The 25,094-nt window shown below is 35.8% G+C and overlaps 4 protein-coding genes across 8 annotated transcripts; 3 read left to right on the plus strand and 1 right to left on the minus strand.

Moving 5' to 3' along the window:
* The first annotated feature begins 22 nt into the window (after positions 1–22).
* On the plus strand, positions 23–1,505 carry LOC128679461 (uncharacterized). The gene is made up of 3 exons (XM_053761738.2): positions 23–345; positions 1,038–1,137; positions 1,312–1,505. Exons 1-3 carry the CDS (start codon positions 142–144, stop codon positions 1,398–1,400), a joined length of 393 nt encoding a protein of 130 aa, XP_053617713.1. The 5' UTR covers positions 23–141; the 3' UTR covers positions 1,401–1,505.
* LOC128679457 (glucose dehydrogenase [FAD, quinone]-like) lies at positions 1,312–22,498 on the plus strand. Of its 4 annotated transcripts, none has more exons than XM_053761731.2 (12): positions 1,312–1,415; positions 6,378–6,433; positions 6,928–7,170; positions 7,429–7,600; positions 8,758–8,957; positions 12,197–12,324; positions 12,767–12,935; positions 13,743–14,000; positions 15,126–15,274; positions 17,669–17,834; positions 18,057–18,249; positions 19,142–22,498. In XM_053761731.2, exons 2-12 carry the CDS (start codon positions 6,416–6,418, stop codon positions 19,264–19,266), a joined length of 1,821 nt encoding a protein of 606 aa, XP_053617706.1. In that variant the 5' UTR covers positions 1,312–1,415; positions 6,378–6,415; the 3' UTR covers positions 19,267–22,498. The 4 variants fall into 4 exon arrangements, with proteins under 4 accessions (XP_053617706.1, XP_053617707.1, XP_053617703.1 ...); XM_053761728.2 differs by lacking the exon at positions 1,312–1,415 and adding an exon at positions 1,777–2,188; XM_053761729.2 differs by lacking the exon at positions 1,312–1,415 and adding an exon at positions 2,215–3,438.
* LOC128679458 (uncharacterized) lies at positions 15,345–17,246 on the plus strand. The gene is made up of 2 exons (XM_053761733.2): positions 15,345–16,331; positions 16,468–17,246. The coding sequence occupies exons 1-2, from the start codon at positions 15,617–15,619 to the stop codon at positions 17,157–17,159; spliced, it is 1,407 nt and encodes a 468-aa protein (XP_053617708.1). The 5' UTR covers positions 15,345–15,616; the 3' UTR covers positions 17,160–17,246.
* sqh (spaghetti squash) lies at positions 21,580–24,849 on the minus strand. 2 transcript variants are annotated; one of them, XM_053761736.1, is made up of 4 exons: positions 24,439–24,849; positions 23,335–23,527; positions 22,909–23,047; positions 21,580–22,711 (listed from the first exon to the last, which is right to left on the minus strand). In XM_053761736.1, the coding sequence occupies exons 2-4, from the start codon at positions 23,522–23,524 to the stop codon at positions 22,516–22,518; spliced, it is 525 nt and encodes a 174-aa protein (XP_053617711.1). In that variant the 5' UTR covers positions 23,525–23,527; positions 24,439–24,849; the 3' UTR covers positions 21,580–22,515. The 2 variants fall into 2 exon arrangements, with proteins under 2 accessions (XP_053617711.1, XP_053617712.1); XM_053761737.1 differs by lacking the exon at positions 24,439–24,849 and adding an exon at positions 24,128–24,304.
* Between the last annotated feature and the right edge of the window lie 245 nt (positions 24,850–25,094).

The following is a 25,094-nucleotide window of genomic DNA, read 5'->3' on the forward strand; positions in this document are numbered from 1 at the left end:
CATTATTGACGGTATAATTGCAAGTCATATACCAATGTCAAAACACTTCAACTGAACGTTTGGTTGCATTTGGTCTCGTTGAAATTATAAGTCGTAAATTATAACAACTATATCTACTGGCATCACATATAAATTATAATAATGGATTTCGGACTAGAAGACCGTATGATCACTCAGATGATTATCCCAGTCTCCAAAGGGACTTTCTTTAATACTAATTGGAAGCCAACTAAAGAACCCCTGTGCGCCTACGACATGCTGTACCACCCCCCTGACTACAACCCCAAATCCGCGAGATCTGACCGACAGGAACCAAAAATTATAAGGAAAAATATCTGGGACCAGGTAATTATGTCCTATCTCTCTCACCCTCCGTGTTCCCGGTTGCATTCGGGGATGTGTAGCCGCGACCGCGGGCTTTAAATTTTTTTAAGATACGGCCAATGTTTTGGACAATCGGTCGCTTGTCTGACGTCAACCCTATTTGAGAAAGCCTATGAGTTCCAGCCGAGCTGCCAAGCCTATGATATATACAGGGTTACTGGTATAAAACGCAAAACCTCCTAAAGACTAAGTAGTCTTTTTTTGATGTACCCAAGTGGGTACATCAAAAAAATACAATCTACTTTGCGATACACATCGTAAATCTATGTAATAGAGACAACACGAGACAGTACAGTGTAGCGTTATAAGTAGCGGAATCGAACATAGAGTTAACGTTTTATAGAATCGACATTAAAACTAAAAAAAGGAACATTTTTGTATTTATTACGATTAGACAGAAGTCGCAGAACAAAAGATGTTAGTCTCTATGTCTTATGCGCCTTTGGAATGTTATGCGTTAGATACCAGTAACCCTGTATAATGATACTAGAAATGAAGTGATTCTATTCTAGGGCGTAACCACGCGCCACAACTAGGTCTTATGTTAGCTAATATAGTAAAGCGAACATTTGAGGACGTTTGAGCATAGCTGGTTGATGAAATAGGGGATGAATTTTATAAGTGTTTAGAAAAAACAAACAATTAAATTATAGGAATATCACAAAGGCATCTCGTCCACATCGCACTTCATGTACGGCAGACCCAAGTGGAAGCCCATTGACCTGCCCACCAAGCAGTTCGTGAGATCTATAGGTATTTATTTAACTTTATTACAAAAAATAAATCTTAAAAGCCTGGAACTTTATGTTTGCCTACTATATTATCCTAGATAATGCTGTATCGGCAGCATCTTATTGGTCCTCACAAATTTAGCAGAGTCGACACGCTAATGAGAAAAAGTGACCTAATTATTATTTTTATTTTCAGTGAAAAATGAAAACCCACACATGCGTATACACAACGTGTTGGAATGGGCAGTGCTCCTCAGTGATGGCAAACCGAGCCTCTGCGACTGAAATAATTAATCGCAGGTTATATACACTAGTTATGTATTTAAGATCAATACGTGAGTTACAATGTACAAGTGTGCTATTATTTGTATTACATATATATCTATTTTTTTTCTTTCGTACACTTTTAATCCTTAATGTGAAGTTATTTTTGAGTTACTAGAAATCTAGACGACATTTTTTTTAGGACGTTGACCAACATTTTTTAATTAATTTTTTTCGACCATTCTGCGTTAACCAATTAGATACAGAAATATAGTTGTTATCAACAAATCGATGTTCTATTTATTTTAACATGTAACAATGAAATCTTAATAGTAATAAAAGCATCCGTTCTAACGTTAACTATGCTACTAGTCATTAACTTTGCTTTTTAGTCTCCTTTTGAACTTTAAAATCGGTAGTTGTGTAAATAACCGTCAATGGTGCAATATGACTTATACTAAAAAATATACGAACGTAAAAATACTTAATGTGTATCTGTTTGTAATATCATAGCTCATAAAAGAATGGTTCGAATTTGATTTGCACTACATACTTATGTGACTTATAGAGAATGTTCTCAGTTGTGAACAAATAAAATATCTTCAGCCGATTGAAGGTTGATTTTTTTAATCAACTCCTTAGTTTTGCGTTTTTGTTCATAAATCTTACATTATTATACAAAAACAAAGTTCCAGTAATGATTTTTGATTATTAAACCTCAAATATGTTTGAAAAATTATTATTGTACGGATTGATATTACAATCGTCTTGGATCTCATTTAGAGACACAAGAAGACGGCCTAATGTTGGTAAGTTTTATTGTCTTGTCTTAGAAATGTAGTCTTAGTCTTAGATAATAGTTGTTAAAATAGTTTTAAGAAGAAAACAAATTTATTTTATGCCATTTGATAAAGCTGTTGTAATTGTAGAGCTACCACGAAACATAAAGCACTTAGCCCGTGTCGCACGTTCACACGTTATCTCTTTTTTATACGATGCATATGTACACGATATGACAAAAAGAGGCAACATGGACGTTGGTCTTAACGTGCTACCTACGTGTAGCCTACCAGTAGTCTACCTACTATCGTGGTAGGCTACTGGTAGGCCCACGGCATCTATCTATTTATTAAAGCTTCTTCCCTTCTGATTCTAAATCTTTCCTGTGTTCCTACTATTGTTTTATGTGAGTAAATATGAATCTAATGATATGCACGGATATGATTTAGCAAGCAGCCTTGAATTGCACGTATCACTGTAAGTTTCCATAATACCTTTGCAATATTCTTGGTTTAGTACGGAACCCTACTTAAAACAAGGAAATTAGCTCGTTCCATTATTTTTTTCCTGACCGCTGACTGAGAATGCTTTTATCACAAATACGCGTTTAGTATCATATTGCTATTCTATTATAATACAGTATTAGTTTATTTACATGTTTTGATAAAATAAAAACTAACTAAATTAAATAGTAATTATATGCAACTGACCTTTAAAATTGGAACTATATAAAAGTTATTGGTTTTGTATAAATGACGGAGATGAACGGATGGTATAGTTGCAATAAGACCTTGTGTTATTTCAACCGTCAAATTCCTTGAAAAATTATTCAAATGTTTGTTACATTTGTGTATCTAATTGCGTAGGTATGTTTAGAGAGCCGATATATTTATAAGGGATATATTCTAAAAATAATTGAAATCAACTGAACAATTATTCAACCTAAAATTAATCCAATTTACATAAACGGCCTATTTTTTCTTTGTCTTTAGGCATTTATCCAGTTTTAAATACAGCAAAATTGTCACAGCTGGTTTCTGATGACGTAAAAAATTACAACGTTATTTGTTCTCCATACGCATTTTATTTAACTAAATTTACTAATTATTCAGATCTACGCGAACTCAGTGGACAGTGTTCTAACTGTTGGTGTAGGGTTAGCTCTTTGCAAATAACTTTGGAATTCATCTTTGTATTGAAGTGCTCCAACAATTGTTTCATTGAGTTTTGTAGTGAATCCATGGAGAGGACACAGAAAAGGATATGGATATGCTAGCAGGTTACTTACAGAAGATTATATACTTACTCATTAACATATACCAGTACAAGATGATAATAATGTTAATATTTTAAAAAAATAGAGAGTTCTAATAACGTTTCAAACGTATTACATTATAGAAAACATAGAGCGTAATTATAATGCTTACATTAATATAATTACAGTTAACATACACATTAACTAGAACCCGGCCCGGCTTAGCTTGTTTAAAAACATACCTAGTTCGTTTTTGAGTTTATCGTGAAAAGACAGCCGCGGCAGAGGACTTTGTTTTATAATATGTAAGGATTATGATCATCAACCATTTTAACATCCTCACTGCTGGGCACTGGATGAATAGGGAGGACGAGTTAATTGTGTGTCATTCATGGCTCAAGCTCACTACGCCATGAGTATTATTGAGCAAAAGAAAAAGACTAGTTATCTTAAGTGGATACAAAGTAATGCAAAAATTTCGTTCGTATGTGTTCGTTATCATTAATCATATCGTTACATTGTAGTTTTGTATAGATTATGATGAATTTGCAAAAAAAAATAACACTTGTCAACTAGAGGCAGTTTTATTTTATTTTATGAGTAAACTAGCTGTTTTCCCGCGACTTACGATAATTATATTTTTGAGATATTACTTTTGCAATAGTATACGTATAGAAAATGTTGTCGTTTGCTGCAAAAAAGCTTCTTGACTGAACTGATCTTCGATTATACTAACGGTTTTATGTAAATTTGACTGTAGGTATAGTAATACTTACTGTAAATACTGTATGTAATGTATGTAATGTAAATACTGTAGAACAATAAGTGGTAGTCATACCACTTATTGTTCCTTCCGGAGAAGGAAAACATGCACCCTGGTTGATATTTAAGTTCACTAGCGTGAATGCAACTACTTGCCACTAGATGCTGACAGGTAGTCGTAAAAGTCATGTCACATGCCTTTAGACGACTTGAATAAAATCTAACACCAGTATTAGCAATAACACACTCGAAAAGAAAAAATAAAGATTAGATTTTACTTGAAATATATTTTTTCTAGTGAAGTTCTTTTTGTTGCTAAATCAACTATGTACACACTGTATACTTGTTTTACTAATTGTCTACGAATAAAAAGAAACGTATATCTACAAACAGTAATATTAAGACTGCTCATTATTTTATCTCCGGTCTATTTTTAAAATTGATCTTTTTCGGGTAAGTTTTTCTTTTCTATTGGAATCATCTACCGATTAGGAGGCAATATTAAAAGGTAAAATGATCTAAGCACCTAATGAATATGCTAATAAGTACACTATAACCTAAACCTTCGTCAGGAATTATACTATGTATTGGTGATATCCTTGTAGTCGTTTTCGTGACAGGCAGACGCGGCAGAGGACTTTGTTTTTCATATGTAAGGATGGAAATTGCAGATGAAGCCACGTGCAAAATGTATATTATTGTCGCCAATCTGGGGGCAAGGCAGTGCCCCCGTCGAGCAAAAAAAAAAACACGGCCTTACCATCCTTTTCTCAAAGCAATTCAGGTCAATTAGAGACCCCAATAACTTCGTTGTGGATAAAACGGAAGTCTAAATTTTCAGTATTGTTAGTAAGCAGGTACTGTATTATATTTTTGGAGACGAGAGTTTCAATCGCGCCATAGATTAAACAATCTAATATAATATGTAGTATTACATTTGTAAGATACATTGTGTTTTCATGCGATGGCCAAGTCGATCTATTTATTTAAAACCTAAAAGATTTTTAATATTGATATGGTAATAACTTGCGTAATAACTTGCGTAATAACTTAAGACAGAAGGTCCCTTAAGTAGGGACTAAATAAATTAATTGACTTGGTCTCATGGATCTCATAACTTTTTACGGTAGACAGACTGAGCTGCGAGACTTGGGTTTTTTACAGCATGTTTTTGATGGCATGTCTATTTTCTAATTCTATATTCTTTTCTCGTAACGAATCATTCAGGTTCTAAGTCCAAGGCTTAGTTAATTTTTTTCTATTTAGTTTGATAAGTCTAGCGGAAGGAAAACAAATATTGTTACCAACAGATAAATAAGGAAACAAATATTTACATTTCTTCGAAAATCAAGAACAGTTTCAATGTGATACACCTACCTATATCTACTTATTTCTTCTCTACTTAATCTTTTTATATCATTAGTTTGAAGTACGTTGTCATTGTAGAAAAAAAAATTATCCTAGCTTTTTACCTTACATACACTCAATACATAGTAATAATGTATAGGTTTTCCACCTATTACATTATTACTATTAAAACCTGATTACTTATTGAAGATTATGATTTGAATTTTTATCTCATTCATCAATTTCTTACAAAATCAAAGTAGGTAACCTAATAACGTACGTATACAGGGTTTTTATTTAAAAATCAGCTACATTTTCCACAATATGCTCAATACCTATCTACATGGAATAAATAGGTACTAAAATTTCCAAAAAAATAAAATTTTACGTAAAATTTCGATTTTACTAAGTTCTATCGGGTGATCATCGGTCAATTTGTATGAGAGAGCCAAACAAGTGACCCCGCTTTGCTATCTCATACAAATTGAGCTTGACACTAGCGATTATAATATAATGCCTTGCATGAAAAAACATTGTATATAGAAGCGTTCTTTGTATTTTTTCCTACATTAATTATAATCACAGAAATGGTCGTTTTACTTCTTCCCGAGGAAAAGGTTTTGGACTTATTAAGAAACATCCATAAGAGGAAAATCTGTCCACGTGTGCTCATATCATCGCTATGTTGATTGCTGATGTAAAACAGATAAGCTGTTACCTATATAAATGACGTTCCCAGCATTAATGTGCTAATAGTGACATCTCTGCTTAAGGGACTACACTATCCCAGCCATTTAAATCCTAGTCAAGAAAGTAATATTAACAATTTTTTTAATTTTTTTTTATTTCACTAGGGGACACAGCGCACCACCCGAAACTTCAAAGAGTCAAAATGATTTTAGCTGCGCAAGTAAGTTTAGACAAAAGAAAAAATGAAATGCCGCTCGATAAATACGTTATCAATTTATACCGGATTTATCCAGTTTGTTTCTGATAATAATGAATTGGCTATAAATCAATATGTAGATTCATCGCACTTGCGATAAATTTCTCATCTACGACGAGAATAAAAATATGCGAATTCATGCAAATAAAATAAAATATATCAAAAGAAATGTGTATATATTTGTATCTCAATACATATCTCGTAAATGTATATTCGAATAATATCGTCAACTTCAGTACCTAAGTGTACATAAAGTACTGACTGCAATACCTAAAGAAGCTTTATTTACTGCTCATAAATTATGTCAACTCCAGTACGCGACTGTACCAGTTGTTTTGTACCATTGTACATTAAAACATTTCTTCGTTAAAGTATGTTATCAAAAAGAAAGTTGTAATATCAAAGACAATAAAAGTTCATTAATTCAATAATTTGCTTACAATCTTTTTAATTTTCAGGACTGCCAATGCCCTTTAGTAACAGAAGGGCCGTCGTTAACAAACTCCCCAATATGCAGCGGTACAATCCTGTTCATGGTGCTTCTCGAACAGTTCCTGAACGGACGATGCGACATCGCGTCTCCGTGCAAAAGACTAAAGTCAGTTAAGCGTGTGGACCAGGACTACGACTTCATAGTCGTGGGTGCAGGCTCGGCAGGGTCCATTGTGGCTGGTAGACTGGCAGAGGATGAAAAGTTTAAGGTATTTCCGTCCTCATCGAATTAAGGAACTTGTACGTTTTTCATACTTTTTAACCCCATCGACAAATCCCCCATCGCATCGAACAAAATCATCAATATTATTGTTAAGGTATCGATAATTTCATTACCTCCATTTAATTATCGATGTTTCTATTGATATTACAACAACTCTAATTGCTCATTTACGAAATACTGGTATTTACCTAAACATCCTGTATACAAAATACCTAGATATTAAGTACAAATATCCTGCCAACAGGTCCTTCTAATAGAGGCGGGTGGTCCAGAGCCTATAGGTGCAAAGGTTCCCTCGTTCTACAGGACCTTCTGGGACAACGAGCAAGTAGACTGGAAGTACCGCACGGTCCCGTCCAACTACTGTCTAGACCAGAAAGGCAAGGGCTGCTGGTGGCCCAGGGGGAAAGTTATTGGTAAGGACACAGACCATTTAATGGTCTGTCTTATTTAAGTTACATAGTATTACGTTAACACGGAATAGTGTTTTCATCTCGAAACTAGTTACATGAAAAAAGTTTCGTGGCTTTATTTTCGTAATTTTTTTACGTGCGAATGTCAAGTTTTTCTCTTTCTCTCTCATGTGTTTTCCCGGTTCTTTACTCTACCGTTGAGCGAAGCCCAGGCTCCGCTTTACACGGTTGGTTGGTTACACGACCGGCGGCTTGCCTAATTTAAGGAATGCTACTGTTACCCAGCAGCTGTCAGAGCAGAGTTTATTCATCGAGGGGACATCCATATATAGATATAGAGTGGTCCTTTTCTAGGGCGGAACCACACGCCTAAACCTCAAGACATAAAAAGACAATCTTTACTGTATAGTGTTTTTTTTAAATACAAAGACAACATATAAAATTATAATCTGTGAAGTTTTTTGCTCTAGTTATGGCGAATATGCTTAGTTCTTTGTTTTATTTTTTTCGATACTTCCCGCCATTAATTATATTATATGTATCAGGTTATGATTTCCTATTATACCTACATAACAACGACAAAAAATAAGTGCTATATTTTTTTTCTATTTTTAAATTTATTAATGAGAATGATGGATGGATGTATTGTGATCCTTCTATCGTAAGTAACTATGTACCTAGTTATGATACAAATTATTATCAGTCAAGATTATTCATGATGAATAAATTTGATATGTTCACTTAACAAATATTACCTAACGTTGTGACATATAGGCACATGCAAATAAAATATAACAATTTCTTTGCGAACTCGTAAAGCAACAATAAACTAAAGCAGCTATAATCCATTTATTATGGATATAAAAATTGTTTGATATTACCTAAGATCCTAACTAATATTATAAATATGCGAAAATTTGTTTGTTTTATCTCTCTTCACGCTCTATCTACTCAACCAATCTTCTTGAAATTTTGCATAGTTAACATGGAGAACGACATGTTGACCGCGGCTTCGCCTGCGTTGATTTCCGGGATGAAAGGTTTATCCTTCTCCATACTTCAAACTACATGTATGCAAAATTTCAAGAAGATCTGTTGAGTAGATAGAGCGTGAAGAAGTAACAAACAAATAAACTTACTTTTGCATTTATTGATCGCAGGTGGTTCGAGCGTGCTTAACGGCATGATGTACCATCGCGGGCACGCGGCCGACTACGAGGACTGGGTGAACGCGGGCGCTAAGGGCTGGTCGTGGGAGGAGAACCTGCCCTACTTCGACATGACCGAGGGGAACAAGCAGATCGGCTCGCTCGTCAGCGCCAAACACCACTCGGACACCGGCCCTCTGCCCGTGCAACAAGTAATTTTTATTTTATTTATGTATAACATTAAGATCAGGTACATCACCTGATCTATTGAATCGGAGGGTTGCCCTGTGCGAATGGACACGAAAAAGTAAGAAAGCGGACCCTTGGCTCAGACGCTCAAAGGCTGAGGAAGAAAACCGGGAAAACACTCAGGTGAGAGAACTGTGATACCAGTTCAGACAGTTTGGCGGCAGACTCGTCTACTGCTTACTGTAAGTACAATGCCGATTTTAGGGAATGGACAGGGCTATTGCCCTCTCTCTCATCTAGCGTTTTTCCGGTTTCTTCTGCTGCAGAGCGTCGGAGTCAGGGGCCCCAGAGCAGTAGCCCAAGAACACTGAAAAAAAGAAATAGCTGAACCAGTTTTGCTATTTGCAAATTTCTTTAATAGATACCAAACTTTGGTTGTAATTATCTAAACCAATGTAACTGCATGTCCCAAACCAGATAAGCTAATCAGTTCTTGATAATCAGTAATCAAAATGTTAGCTATTATTTATTAAAATAAACCAGTCAAACTACTTTAGCTGCAAGAACAAACTGTTTCATAGCTGGTAACCGAACATATGTACTTAAATTTAATACAATGTTGATTAAAACATTGTCATGAATTTATTTATAGATAACACAATCAAAGTCATTATTTGGACATTCATCAATTTATTTATTTGTAGTAAACTTTTCTAGCAGCCATTAAATCATCATTTGATTAATATTTGCCTATGTCGAATGTATGAAGTTAAAATAAAAATGTAAGTATTATCACAAAACTGTTTAACAATATTTAATTAAAATATTGTTAAAACTAGTTGGCACTGTTGGCAGCACTGCGTCCGAGTCAGTACATTAAAGTTATATTCGATTCACGTTAGAACTCGTTCTCTGCGTTCGGTCATTATTGTGTGGCTTGGCTGGTGAAGGCGGCAAATCGAATTGATTTTCACATTCCTATTGTTTTCGGGAGATTTGTAGCGACATTATGTATATAAAAAAACTTAGTAAACGTGTTTTCGTAATAAACAGTGCAATGGCAGACGGTCAAAGACGAGACCTCCGCTGATCCTATGAGTGACTATTTGCGCTTATGGGGTCTTGAAATGTACATAAATTTGTTCAAAGGTATGTGAATGTTTAATTTTTATTTAGTTCGTGTTAGTTTAATGTTCAGTCGAACAATCATCAAATATTGGCGCGGTCAGAGTAGGTATCGCAGAGGGCTGCCGGATCGGGTAGCACGAAAGCGGCAGGGAAGCCCCGTAGTGTGTCTTGTCGCCAGTGGGCGAGGCGGGTCGCTTCATTCAAAGTTCCATTCGCGCCGCTTGCTACTGGAGACAAGGGTGCCCTGAAAGGGTTAGTCCAGAGGACTTAGAATTTTTAAGATATTTTTCACAATTGTTATCAGTCTAGTTTTGGTTTGCAGTTAAGATGATAATAATTGTTATGATTAACCTCTGATGTAAGCAATATGTTTTTACCAATCTTAACTAATAAAATATCCCTAAGATGTGTATGTTTTATTAATAGTGTGGATAATAATTTCATATTTTTTTACAGCATAATATCCGTGATGATAGCATCCCTGCATCATCGCATCATCAAATGCTGTGTGTATCAATAACTTGCCAATCCTTACTGATAGCACCATACATTACCTACTAGTATATTGCTGAATCAGGACTTGAAAACTTACAGAACTTGGACAAATATACAGAATGAGGAAGTACCAAACTTAAATACAAATGTAAGCATTTTTACTTTTTAAGGTAAAACGGATTAAAATGGGATCTTATTACTGAGATTTCACTTGCTTCGTCCATCTGTCTGTGTGTCTATTACTAGGCTAAACAAGAGGACTGTTATTAGTTCACTCTATAGTTTCTTAAATTTCAGGGAGTATACAACACTTTGAGATCATGTAATGAAGGAAAAGGACTACTTCTTCGCTACAAAGAAAATGGAATGAATTCCTGAAAGTTAATTCTTCTAAGTATCTTCGCCGCGCCTCTCCCGGTGTGCACTGAATTATATAAAATGAAGAAAACAGACTATGATTGTTATGTTAAATTTTAAACTCAAGTAATGTGTTTGACATTAATTTGGGCTAAGCAATGTCTTATTAATATTTGGTTAACTATTCTTTATTTTTATTAGCCCTATTTATGTTTTATAATATATTGGTGTTTGATTACCAGTTATTATACAATGGAGATACTACAGCGTATGTAACTTAAATTTAATAATCTGGATTTTATTGAGTGAATGACAAGACATTAAATTGTGTTATTTTATTTTTTTGAACATTTTAAATAAATAATTCAAAAAAATTACTTATATAATATACATTTTTTTATTCATTATTGCACTTAGCCCGTTATCCCTATGTTAAGGTGGCTGTTAGACCTGTATATACATCCACAAGGCAGGACACCATTTGATAATATTATTGGGATTTACTGGATTGATATGATTAATCATATCAATCCAGTACATCCCAATAATATTATTGGGATTTACTGGATTGATATGATTAATCATATCAATCCAGTACATCCCAATAATATTGAAGGTGGCCTGTAGATCCAGGTCCAATAGCAGATCTAGGACCAGCTACTGGTAAATAAACCAACAGGAGCAGGTAAACAAACAATGCTGTTACCTCCACATAAAGTGTTTGTCTACTAGTAATGAAACAGATTAGCAAGAGATAACCACACCTTAACATTAATTATTAAACAAATAATTTAATATTTCTTACTGAACTGTTAGATTTACTAGTTATTTAACACTTTAGCTTTAATTAGCCAAAGTAACTTTGCTAAAGCAACTTTACCGGAGCACTATTGACAGCCAAACAGTTTAGTTCAAATAACAAAACTAAGTTATCACCAGTTACCTAAAAGAAGTTAATATAATATTACTAAACTCTGTTTACAAAACATGTTTTAGTTACTTGTAGCCCTCAGTTTAGTAGTCACTCGATTTTGGTGATATGCAGCTAAACTTTTAGCTACTAGCAACCATTTTTTTTTTTCAGTGAACGGCGTCCATAGACTGCAGTGAATGGTCGCCGCAGCTAGGGGTGTCATATAAGCTAAGCAACGCAGACTGTATCCTAAGCTGTGTTTTCATTACGAAAGTAGTGGCACGAGGATAGTTTCGCGACTTTATTTTCGTTAAAAATGTCATGTGCACAAGCTTTAGTAATCGTTAATACAGGCCCTTGATTTTTTAGTTCAACGACCAACCTAAGGCTGTGTACAGACTGCTGGACGCCATCAACGAGACGGGGCTGCCCGTGGTCACTGACCTCAATGACCCCGACACGCCCGCCGGCTTCGCCATCGCACAAGCTTTCAATCTGTAAGATACTGTTTCAAAGAATAAAGTAAAAAGTTGAGCCCGCTGAATACTAGTTTTTTAACCGGTAATAGCGATGGCCGGTAGGAGTCCGGCACTACTTGGGCCCCCCTTCCTAGGTGTCCACGGTTTTTTCCAGTGTTCAGTGGAAAAAAAAAAGAAGATACAACTTCCCAGCACCTTACACAAAACGGCAAGGTTAATGTTTACAATCGAACACACAAGATGAGCTCTGCCTGCACTAAGAACTTTCGAATCATTATTTCAGTCATTCAAACTTTGGTCCTTTTAGCCGGATCAAAACAAATAACTGATAGTATAAAAATCATCAATTCTTCAATAAGCGCTACAACTTATTTAAAAATATATAGATGTTTTTAAATAAATAAATATAACTCATTTCATTAATGCACAGTCAAGTACATTTGAAATGTTTTTTTTTCAGAAACGGACAACGATACACCACAGCACGTGCATATTTAGAACCGAAGCAGAATCTTCACGTCTTAATGAACGCTCACGTCAGCAGAGTGCTGGTAGACGGAAAGCAAGCCGTCGGGGTGGAGTACATCGACCAACAGGGGAAACAGCAAACTGTTAAGACCACTAAAGAGGTTAGACAAATAGGAAATATTCTCTCTCTCGCTCATCTGAGCATTTTTCCGATTCATATTGACATATTTATATGTTGAGAATTTTTTTAAGGAATGGCCAGTATTTATACCTACCTGTAGTTATTTGCTATTGTCAATAGTCGCCACTCTTTCCTCATACTTAGCGTTGAAGCCTACTGTCAAATTTCCTAACGTTTCTTCTCCAATAATTATGGGGGTCTTTATGGGACTAATAGAATGAAACTTCTTTTTTTAATTTTTGCCTGTCTGCATGTTTGTACGCTCATCATGATATTCGATATTTTTTTATCGGCCGAATTGAAAGATGCGATGAGCAAATAAACCAGCGCACATAATTGCTTTGCTTATTTTCAAACTATGCATTTGTAACATCCAAATCCATATTTATGTGGCATTCTTTATTGTGCAATAGCATAGACAATAAACAAAGTAATGATTTATGTCCATATCAGTAGGGTATTATCTAATATCTATAACTCGATCTTGAGGATAGGAAGAAAAATAAAGGCTGTTTTTTTCATAAGTGTCTATTTTTACAAACAAACATACATATTATCAAGCCTATTTCCCATGGATATAGGCAGAGACTAGAGACTTCCACATGAAACGATCCTGAGAAATCGTACTCGCTTTATACTCATCACTTTCTATAAACAAAACAAGCAAATATATTTACTTTCACAATAACTATTAAAATATCGGGTGGAATCCATTCGGCCCCAATGCACAGAATAGCGACTAGGCATAATTTAAAAGAAGGATTTTACATCATTGGTATCTTTTCAGGTAATTCTAAGCGCAGGCGCATTAAACAGTCCTCACATCCTCCTCCTCTCCGGCATCGGGCCGAAAGACACCCTGGACAAGTTCAACATTCCCGTCATACAAGACCTGCCAGTGGGGCAGAATCTACGGAACCACTATGGGATCACCCTGAACTTCCTTCTGACGAAGAACAACAACACCAACCAGCTAGACTGGCAGGCGTTGACCGAGTATCTCCTGAAGAGGGACGGGCCCATGAGCTCTACTGCTATCACGCAGGTAGGTCACCCATCTTAGTTTGCTGCAGAATAGAATCCATATACTGCCTCGGATGTCGTATGAGTAAGGGATAACCTTGACAACTTATAAAAAATAACGGCATTCCCAAAAAGGGTTGTTGTCAGGGAGGAGGTCGATCTAAAAGTGACAACCGAATTTAAAGGTTTTTATTAACTTGTCGTTTTTGTTTAGAATCACACAAGGACGAGAGAGAAGTTTGAGCTCTGCGGAAAGTAGGGTTAGTGGCCAGTAGTACTGCTGTTAGTCCCACCTTCAGGAGCTAGCTAGTCTAGGAGTCTAGTGGAATAAAGATTATTAAAGTACCTATATCGTTTTTTTTTTTTAAAATTAAATATCTAAATTTATTTACCGTGCTCCGTATTATAAATATCACAGACTTTATATAAGTCTGTGATAAACATTTTAAATGATAACAATTAGTTATGTACCTGTAATATTAAAATTACGTTTGATTATAGAAGTGCGAGCATCCTCGGAACGCATAGGATGCAGCTATGTCCCCGATTACCATATAAACTGCTGGTAATTGTTAACAAGGAATCTTATCTAGTGTGAATAAGTACAGGTAGTACTTAGCCCCAATTTTTAACAATGTATTTAAGTATTATACTCAATACTATCCCTATTCACATATAAATATAATAAAACTGTTAAGGGCCTATATCTACTGTAAATAATTTTGGGGTTTTTTTGTGGGACTAATAGAATCCAAAACAATTTATTTTAGAATGTTTGTCTGTATGTCTGTCTTCTATATCAGAGACTAAATTTATTCTTGTTAGAACCGAGCCACTTCGTTGGCTTCATTGGAAGCTGCCATCAAGTTACCACGAGTGCAAATGTTTATATGCACTCGGGACAGACGAGCAGATTACCGATCGATTTTGGGAAAAAGCGACAATCGCACATATTATAAGAGTGATCAAGCATACCCCACCTAGGTAGACTATCTTTGCACCGTGTGAGCCTCCACAGTCTGTTTAGCGACTTCCAAGTAGGCCAGGGCTGATCATGGCCAGCCGGAAGTTGTCGCAGGGCGATGAAATCCAGTACTCTGTGGCGTCTCTCCCATGACTCGAGTCTGGCAGTTTGACGTGGTTGCAGGTGACGGGGCTGATGTACTCGAGCCTGGCGGACAAGTCCCGGCGGCAGCCCGACATCCAGATGTTCTTCAACGGGTTCTACGCGGACTGCTCCAGGGACGGCGTCGTCGGGGAGCGGGCGGACTGCTCACAGCGCGGGAGAAACATCTCGTACGTTATTTATTTATTTATTCATTCACTCACTCAATCATTCATCCATGTATTTATTCATTTGTACTACTCCACCAAAACAATTAGGCGCATGACAGGAATGCGGTTTCGGCGCCCGTACCTCGTCTCACCTCCCCGCGCTCTCCCTAGTGACGCGCAGTCGTGTACTCGCGCTCTGCAGTTACACCACGTGCTTTCGCGCCTCCTAAAATTTTCGTTGTCAGTTGGGTTTTTGTTGAGTTTGTGTTGTTAATTTTTGTTAAATAATTGTTATTAATTCATTCTGTGTTGTTTAAAAGTCCCGTGTTGTTTTTGTTGTTGATATTTTTTGTTAACCTCATAATGGGTAGGAAAAAAACTATCCGTGGGTCCGAAAGGACAATGATATTAAAAGTATTACATTTTTTTGAGGAAGAAAAGTTGCATGGAATAGCTATTCCAATATCTCAAGTGGAAAAGCGAGTGTGTACGGCTACTGGCATTAGTCGACGCACATTGGCCAGAATAAAAAACGAGGAAAAAGAAGTTTTGGAGAAACTAAGGCTTTCACCACAGCCGGGTACGTCAAGCGAAGCCCCAACAGAGACAGTCAAATTACCCACTCCAGGGAAAAAGCGAAAACAAAAGAAAAAGCTGGAAATTGATGACTTCATGATTTGTGCAATTAAAACAAAAATTGAAAGCTTTTATGACGTGTACAAAGAAGTGCCTACATTGAAAAAAATTTTAAACGTTGTTAAGAGAGATCTTAACTTTCCTGGTCAAAGAGAGACCCTGCGAAAAATTATAACAGAAAGTTTGGGATTTAAATTCAAAAAGTGCTCCAAAAAACGAGACGTGCTCATAGAAAGACCTGAAATAGCAGCGTGGCGTGCACGTTACTTAAGAAGATTAAAAGAAAACGACGACTTGGGCCCGGAAAAAAAACCTGTTATTTTTACCGATGAAACATGGGTCCACTCGCATTACACTGTCAACAAGTGTTGGCAAAGTCAAACGGTCCCAGGCATAAGAAAAAACGATAGTGCTGGCCAACGCTGGATAATCGTTCACGCAGGTAATACCCAATGAGCTGTCTTATTAGGGTTCCATATAATTAATATTTCTGCACGTACGTGATATTCTACTTTAATAATTTAACTATTGTTCATGTCACTACACTGTTTATTAATGTTTATATCTTTGTATTTCAGGAGGAGAGACTGGGTTCGTCGAAGGTGCAGACTTATTATACAAATGTAAAAGTAGTAAAGGGGATTACCACGACGAAATGGACACAGAAAACTACACGAAATGGTTAACCGAAAAACTAATTCCAAATTTGCCACCTAACAGTATTGTTGTCATAGACAACGCGCCCTACCACAGCAAGCAATTAAATAAGCCTCCTACTATGGCCGCTCGTAAACAAGACATGCAGAATTGGCTGAGCGAGAGAAACATTACGTTTGACCCGCGAATGACAAAGGCTGAGTTGAATTATATTATAATTCGCAACCGACCGGAAAAAGAATATTTAGTGGACAAACTTTTAGAGGAGAGCGGTCACGAAGTCCTCAGACTTCCACCATATCAATGTGACCTCAATCCTATTGAGTACATTTGGAACCTGGTCAAACAAAGAGTCGCCGACAAGAATGTCGATCAGTCAGAGAGACAAATCGAAAAACTAGCCAGGGAAGCCATACAATCAATAACGCAAGACGATTGGAAAAAAGAAATTAATCACGTGGACCGGTTACGGAAGGCGTACTGGGAAAAGCAAGGTTTAGAAGACGCAAGAGAGTTAGTCATAAATGTAAATGACGACAGCGATGACAGTGATTTGGAATCACATTCAGATTTTGAAAGAATGTCAGGGATTGAAGAATTAGATTCTGATTAGAACAATTTTTCAAATTATTCCAATAAATAAAGTACATTTAATCAATTAGGAGTTTTATTATTTCCTTTGCACACACAGTTCTCTGTTCCCAAAATAAATAAAGTATAGTTATAATATACACATACTAAGTTGTATTCACAATAGTTACTTACCAGTTTCATACTAGGTATCAGCGAGTCTCGAATATTCCCCTCCCTAGCTACAGTGACGCCATGTTTGCCATGTGCCTAATTGTTTTGGTGGAGTAGTAAATAGTACACACAACACTTACAACTGTAAGTTAGCCTAACCCATGCTGTGAGGTGTGCCAAGGAACATGCCTACTTATTAGATAAAAACATATGAGTACTGCATAGAGTACTTACTTCTTCATATTTAAGAGTTATGCTCTTGTCGGCCGAGTATTCGCCACCACCTCTCTATACTTCTTCTGGCTTCACTTATAAAGTATCGTTACTACATGACATTCGCAGGTGGCTTTTTTAAAATAATAATTTATTTTATTCTAGAGCAAATGCCGCACTCCTCTTGCCGCGCAGTATCGGCTACATGACCTTGAACTCCAGTGACCCTCTGGACTACCCCCTCTTCTACCCGGAGTACTTCACTCGGTCAGAGGACGTCATCATGATAAGGGACGCCGCTAGGTATTTGCAGAGGATCTTTGAGAGCAAAGTAAGTATACACTAAGTATCCCTCGATCGCTAAGAATCGAGACACAGTGCATAAACGTGTTATCTGATTAGTGTGTCTGGCAGCTACCGGACAGTAATCTAGCAGTTAATCTGTTAAATTACAATATGATATTGTGAAAACGGTGAAACTGGCTCTTAGTATATATTCAAAGTTTCTTGACCTCTAAAGTATATACCGACTAAAGTTTCCAAACAATTCCAGACATTACAAGACGAGTACGGCATCATCCTCGACCCAGAATACGCGGCCCCGTGTTCCGAGGCGGGCGCGGCGTGGTCGGAGCCGTGGCTGGACTGTATGGCGCTGCAGCACACCGACCCGCAGAACCATCAGCTCGGCACTGCCGCCATCGCCCGCGTGCTGGACACCGACCTCAGAGTCTACAATGTTACAGGTATACCATAAACACAGCTCTTTCTTCTACTTGGATCATATACATCCGTTATTGACGTTAAAATTTACCTTAAACTAATTCTACCGCCGACTTCTAAAGACCTGCGCTTTATGAAGAACCGGCTCAACAAACTCCACTGCAAATTATTCGTAAGCATGCAGGACATCCAAGGGCTGTCCGTTGACACGCAGTCACCGCAGCCTATAGACGCTTGTAAAACCATCAACGCGCGCTGCCGGCCCTGAATAGTCACGATTATTATGTCAGTTGGACTTAATTAGGAATACTTTCGACCATTTGGTCGAAAGTACCGCCGTAGAAAGGCCGCTACGCGCTAGGCGTCGTGGCTCGGGTGGGTGACTCACGCGTCAACGTCAACTCGTGAACGGGTGCTGCCGGGGGAACTGATCAGCTCGATCTTTTATTAAAAGTTTTTTTAGTTTGGTTAATTATACATAATATATATATATATATATATATATATATATATATATATATATATATATATATATATATATATATATATATATATATATATATATATATATATATATATATATAAGTATATATATTTTCCTTACAGCACTTGATCACAATCATAATATGTTTCAGTATACCTTTTGACCATGTACTTTATTGTGTACTTACATGTTATATTACTGATAAAAAATTATACATAAATTTATATTTAAAAAATGGTAAGCCCTTCTGGCATAATAGGGACCAACACTGTTTGAATGAGTTTCTTTCGGCATTTCTTCTCAGCAGTGGTCGTTCCGAAATGCTAGTAGTTTGTAGCTTTGGTAAACGTCATTTAATTTAGAATATGACGTGAAAAAGTGCCTGTGAAGGCCTAATTTCTGAATAAATGATTTGATTTTGATTTTTGCAGGTCTTCGAGTGATCGACGCGTCGTCGATGCCGACGCAGCCTACCGGCAACCCGCAGGCCGCCATCATGATGGTGGCCGAGCGCGGAGCACACCTCATCAAACAGGAATGGTCCAAATCGACGTAGTATTCATAAAGATACTGACCTATCTGTTACCGCCGTAGCCATAAAATATTAAAACGTAAAATATGTTTGGTATCGTACTTTCTTATATTGTGCAGTTGATTTTGTTTTTTGAATAATGATTTTATCGATATGTTTTATTGTGCTCCCGTATGATAAAGACAGCAAATGTTTTGCAACATGCTGTGGCAAGATGGCAGGATGCTTGTACAAGCACAGTTATTCGTAAAACGAGTCACCATATTCTTGATAAACTTATGAAGTCAAATGTTTTGCATTTTTATCAGCACATACACAATACAACTGTATGGAAATCGCACGTATACACGCGTGTATAGGAGTAAGCGTTACAAATCCATAGTTACAACCGCACAGTAATTCGGTGTGCACAGGCCTTTACAAGGCGTTCGTTTTATGTTATGAGACTGTAAAGTCTGTTGATAGTGCAATAATAATATTACTATAATTTTAGACAATTATGATAACCACTACTTTATTAGGTACTTATCACAAATTCATCAATTTTCACCAAAATGAAAAACCAGGGTATGTCTTTTGTGTTTTAACATTCAAAGTTCCACAGTAATATTCAAGCAAGCGTTTTTACACAGCAAAATTTTTTAAATAAAGTTTTATATGTTTGATACAGAATCTCGACACTATTTTCTATGTAAAAAATTTTAAGTAAGTATTTGAAACTCTACTTGAACTAAATGAAAAGATTTCACAATGAATGTCAACAGTAATGATAAATATGTCATAAAGCAAATGAAGTCAGTCTGTAAAATAATGTCAATGCTTTTGTTAGATCTCGTATGATCGTAGAAGAAATAGTTACATACCTAAGTATATTTTTTCTTACTTAGTAAGCACAGCTTACGTAGACGACATGAAGTACAATTTAATTAAATAAATACAAAATGATAATTGCATTTAAGTACTTCCTATTTCCATAATGACCAATCTTGGTAATATTGAATATAAGATAAATAAGGCTTGTTTTATAATGTTTTCGTGGCTATTTCTGTTGCATGTTAGCAAGTAACATTATATATTTAAACCAGTTTCTTTCAGCACCGCTATATCATAACTACAACGACAAAAAGGTCTATGTGGAAACATTTTAGACCTAACAGTAGATTACTTAATGATATTTTAAACGAGGAAAATGTTGAAAATCTATACTAATATTATAAACGCGAAAGTCTGTCAGTCTGTTCCGCTGCAACGGCTAACCACTGGACCAATTTTGATGAAATTTGGTATGCATGTAGTTAAAGGCCCCCGTTCAAAAAAATACTTTTTTTTTTTCAAATATCAACCCCCAAATTAACGTTTGTATTAAAATCGTGTCTGTTCCGCATTCGCAAAGAGATTCACGCGGGCGAAGAGGCGGGTAAAAGCTAGTTTACAATATATTGACCTGTGATTTGTAAAAAGTGTGATTTAATGATAATAAAGATGAATTCAACATTCGTTGTTTTTGTCCGCCGTTACTCATTTTAATGGCGTTATGATCTTCAACTTAGTCTCCTTACTAAAGTAAACAATGTAATGTTAGGAAGTTCTTGTAGTTGCGTTGGTGTCACAACACTTTGCAACTACAATGCAAACAAATACATACTTAAACCTCTATACAGCCTGTTAAGAAATTGAAGAAAACAGATTTTTGACGACCTACGTTTTTTTGCCTTTGCAATACCTAATCAAATGGTCAAGATTGGTTGATAAACACCCAGTGTTGCCAGCCAACTGTAGACAAAGCCCTCATTTAGTTTCGTCACTTGTCAGAATATACATTTGTGTTTATATCACGCGGACACTGGCCCGTATGTTTAATAATATCATGTCGTTCATTATACGTGTAGGATTTATTTTAAATTTACTATAAATAGTGTTGTTTCATTATAACGTCAGAGCAGTTTTTTCTATAGAAGAATGACGTCATTTGACTTGTTTATCTTGGCATTCACAGCACTAAGGATAGAGAATTTTGTATGAACCAAGCAACTACAAAATAATAAAAAACTAATATAAATTACAACATGGCTAGTGTAATTAAAATAACCAAAATTATAATTATAAACAATAATGATCTCATTTGATAAGATTTAACTTTAGTTTCATGTTTATTATACATTATTTAGCAATATAAAAACCATAGGGTTTTTTAAAATTAATTTTGAATTTATAAGCATCCTCAGAAATCACACTATCTATTGGTGAAAACCGCCTAAAAGTCAAACAAGCAACAAGGGAACCAACCTCTTTTTATAATACATAAGCATGAAGCAACAGTTGAAATTAAACAAAAAATTATATGGTAAAAATTAGTAATATAATATGGCTTAATAAATACATACATAGGTACATGATTATTTATATCTATGTAACACACACGCTTGCATATTACGATAGCTATCATCTCCTAAACTAATAATTCATAATTTAAAACAAATTTTATGAACTTAAGTTAAAATATATACTTCATTAAAAAATATTACTGAATTAATCAATCTCTTACTTCGGGAATGATTCTAATACTTCTGATCAATCACATTATTAAGAAAATTTCAAATCAGAAAGAACAAAAAATAAAATTTTCAATTTCAGTTACATGTTATACATGGAATCATATTGAGAAATGCATGGTATATAAAACACGCCATTTCGAAAATGCAATGTTAATAAACGGTATTTTAGCACCTCAGTCTGTAATTCGAGATTATACTGTTTCTGATTTAGAACAAACATAGCTTTATAATAAATCTTAATATAATACCAATACAAAATTTGGCAATAATCAATATGTAAATTTGGGCGGGTATTAAGTTTTCAAAATAAGTACTTAAGTTGAAATTTACCTCTATCAAGCATATCACACTTGATTTTGTTCAAATTATTATGGGTTAACAACATTTTCCAACATAATTTGGAAATGAATGACATACACTACAGAGTTTTTAAAAAATATGATAGAAGTGAATGCATCATAACTGACAGAGAAAACTATAGACATTTGACATCATTGCTCGTACAAGAAAAAAATGCATACTAGAAATAGACACAAAAACGGCTAATGGTGCTAATATCTTTATTCCTTCACTACGTGCCTAGTTTTACAAGGCCAAATCTGCCTCTTTGTATGAGATGGAAGCATGAAAGTTGTATAGAAATCTTCAATTACAATTGGGTACGCCAGCCAGTCTTTAGTTTTCATTGTCTTTGTTCGTACCCGCCCGCATCGCCAGCTTACTGCTCGTCCTTGTCCTTGGCGCCGTGTTTGAGAATGCGCGTGAACTCCACATAGTCGAAGAGCCCGTCGCGGATGGGCGCCTCCCGCAGCATCTCGTCCACGTCGTCGTCGGTGAAGCGGTCACCCATCGTGGTCAGCAGCTCGCGGAGACGCTCCTCGGCAATCACACCCATGTTCTCCTCATCAAAGCAGCTGGAATTAAAATAGCACATTATAACATGATAGTACCATATATGTTTTTCTGTTATACATCAAATCCAATAGACTTGAATAATAAAGCTACAGGGTGCCAATGATTGGGTCTGGATTATTGTTATACAACTAATCAGGCATATTAGAAAATTTCCTGATATTGCATTCAAAATATTGAATCACAAGTTTCTACTCACCCAAATGCATTTTTAATGACATCCTCAGGATCAGTGCCCTGCAAACGCTCCCCGAAAAGCGTCAGGAACATAGTAAAGTTGATGGGGCCTGGAGCCTCATTCATCATACCTTCCAAATAATCTTCAGTGGGGTTCTTTCCTGAACAATGATAATGTATATTTTAATAGACAATAACAAAACTGGTGTGTTTTGTGTGAACTTAGAAGTGAATGTTGAAACAATCATAATAGAAGAAAATATAAGGACTTATAAATATCAAACTAGTCAGTTGATAAAATGGCATAGATCTGTTTGATTTATAATGGTTTTCCTAAATCTTTGAAAACCTAACATTCGGAAACAGAAATCGAAACAATTGCATGTAACAAAATATACACTAGACAGCAAGGGCACTCAGTCTAAATTAAAAAATTGAAATTCCATACCCAAAGAAGCTAGCATATCATGGAGGTCGTCTTTGTCAACGAATCCGTCTCGGTTCTGGTCGATCATGTTGAAGGCCTCCTTGAACTCTGCAATCTGTGCCTGGTCAAACATTGCGAATACATTGGAGGTGGCACGCTGAGCGCGCTTCTTGTTAGTGCCACGGCGGCCGGCAGTCTTGCGAGATGACATGATCTAAACATTTATAAAAAAATTTGGTCACTTGAAGATAATTATTAGTAGGAATATTGCACATATAAACTTATGCATAATTATTTACAAAAAACAATAGCAGTTTCACCTAAGTAACAGTGGATTACATTTATTGAAAAATAGTATAATAACTGAATATATGTTGCAATAATATAGAAAAAACCTTAATATAGTTATATCCCTAGATAATAAAGTTATATCCCTAGGGACATAGTTATATGAAAGTGATCCATTACATTCTTACTATGAATTATAAAACTGTTCAAGTTTAGTAATATAACTACATTACTAGATTCAGTTCAATGAAATAATTGTAGGAGTGTAGTGCAGGTTGCGGCAGAGGCGCCGAAAGCTCATAATTTCATATAGCTCTTGATTACGCGTACCATCACCATGGTTTCACTTTTATGCTTTCTATTGTTTCCACCGTGCTACAGGTAGGTATTACATTGTACATTAGTAAGCTAATACACAATTTTTTACACATTCTACTACTAAATTAATTCTGTTACTTTTTCCTTAACGACATACAATGAGATAGTCATCAATTCCTTTTGGTGGGCAAACAAAATTATTACCTACCCGTTTAGTAGTCTTGCAATAACGGTCGCACTTTGTTGACGTACAACTAAGCAATGACTTGACAAACACGGCACGAAAATTATAAACTTTAATGATATGTCATCGGCTCCATCAATAAAGAATCTCTGACACCGCATTAATGAGCATATGACTCACACAAGAGGTCTACAAATAACTTTTTCGTGTTAGTAATAGTTATCTAGGGCGCCCGATGTCACAACAAGCACAAGGATTTCCATAAAAGGCTACAGTTTTGCATTCCAGCCATCTGTTATATTTTAACATTATATACAATAGGTGCTTTTACTTACGTGATAGGGAATAGCTTATAATATCAACTAAAATGTATTACGCCCTTTATTCACCTCGAAATTTATCATTAAATTCCGTTTAGGTTTTGTAAAAACGGTGACTAATAAATTGACGTCACAAAATGTCAGTCAAGTCCTTAGACTGTCAAGTCAGGTCAAGTCTTAGTCAAAAAGAAATGTCAAGCATGCATGTCAAAGACTATAGAAAAGGCTTTTCACGAATAGTTTGTAGAAATGAGAGAATAGATTTCGAAAGCCAAAGGCAACACTACCGACCATGGATTTAGTAAACAAGTACTCGGGGTACCTAGTGTTGCCGAAATATCGATAGTTTAACTACCGACGTTTTAAGTCAAAAAGACAAAACTATCAATAAAGGACAATACTATGGATAGTATCGAAACATTATGACGAGTAGAGTATCGATAATATTGCTCTGCAATATTACATAAATTATTGATCGTTTTACACAATCGAATAAGACATGTTTATAATTTTGTTCATATTTTATTTCTATTTGTACTCTACAGTCGTTAGTCCAATCATCATCTCGGTTAAATATATACTGTCGATAGTATTGTGCTTTATATATTATTCTTAGGTATTTGCACCAAAAACGGCTATCGATACTATAGATAGTAACAAAACAATTGATA

Source organism: Plodia interpunctella, chromosome 21 (genome assembly GCF_027563975.2).
Source record: "Plodia interpunctella isolate USDA-ARS_2022_Savannah chromosome 21, ilPloInte3.2, whole genome shotgun sequence".
In the NCBI taxonomy this organism is placed as follows: Eukaryota; Metazoa; Arthropoda; class Insecta; order Lepidoptera; family Pyralidae; genus Plodia; species Plodia interpunctella.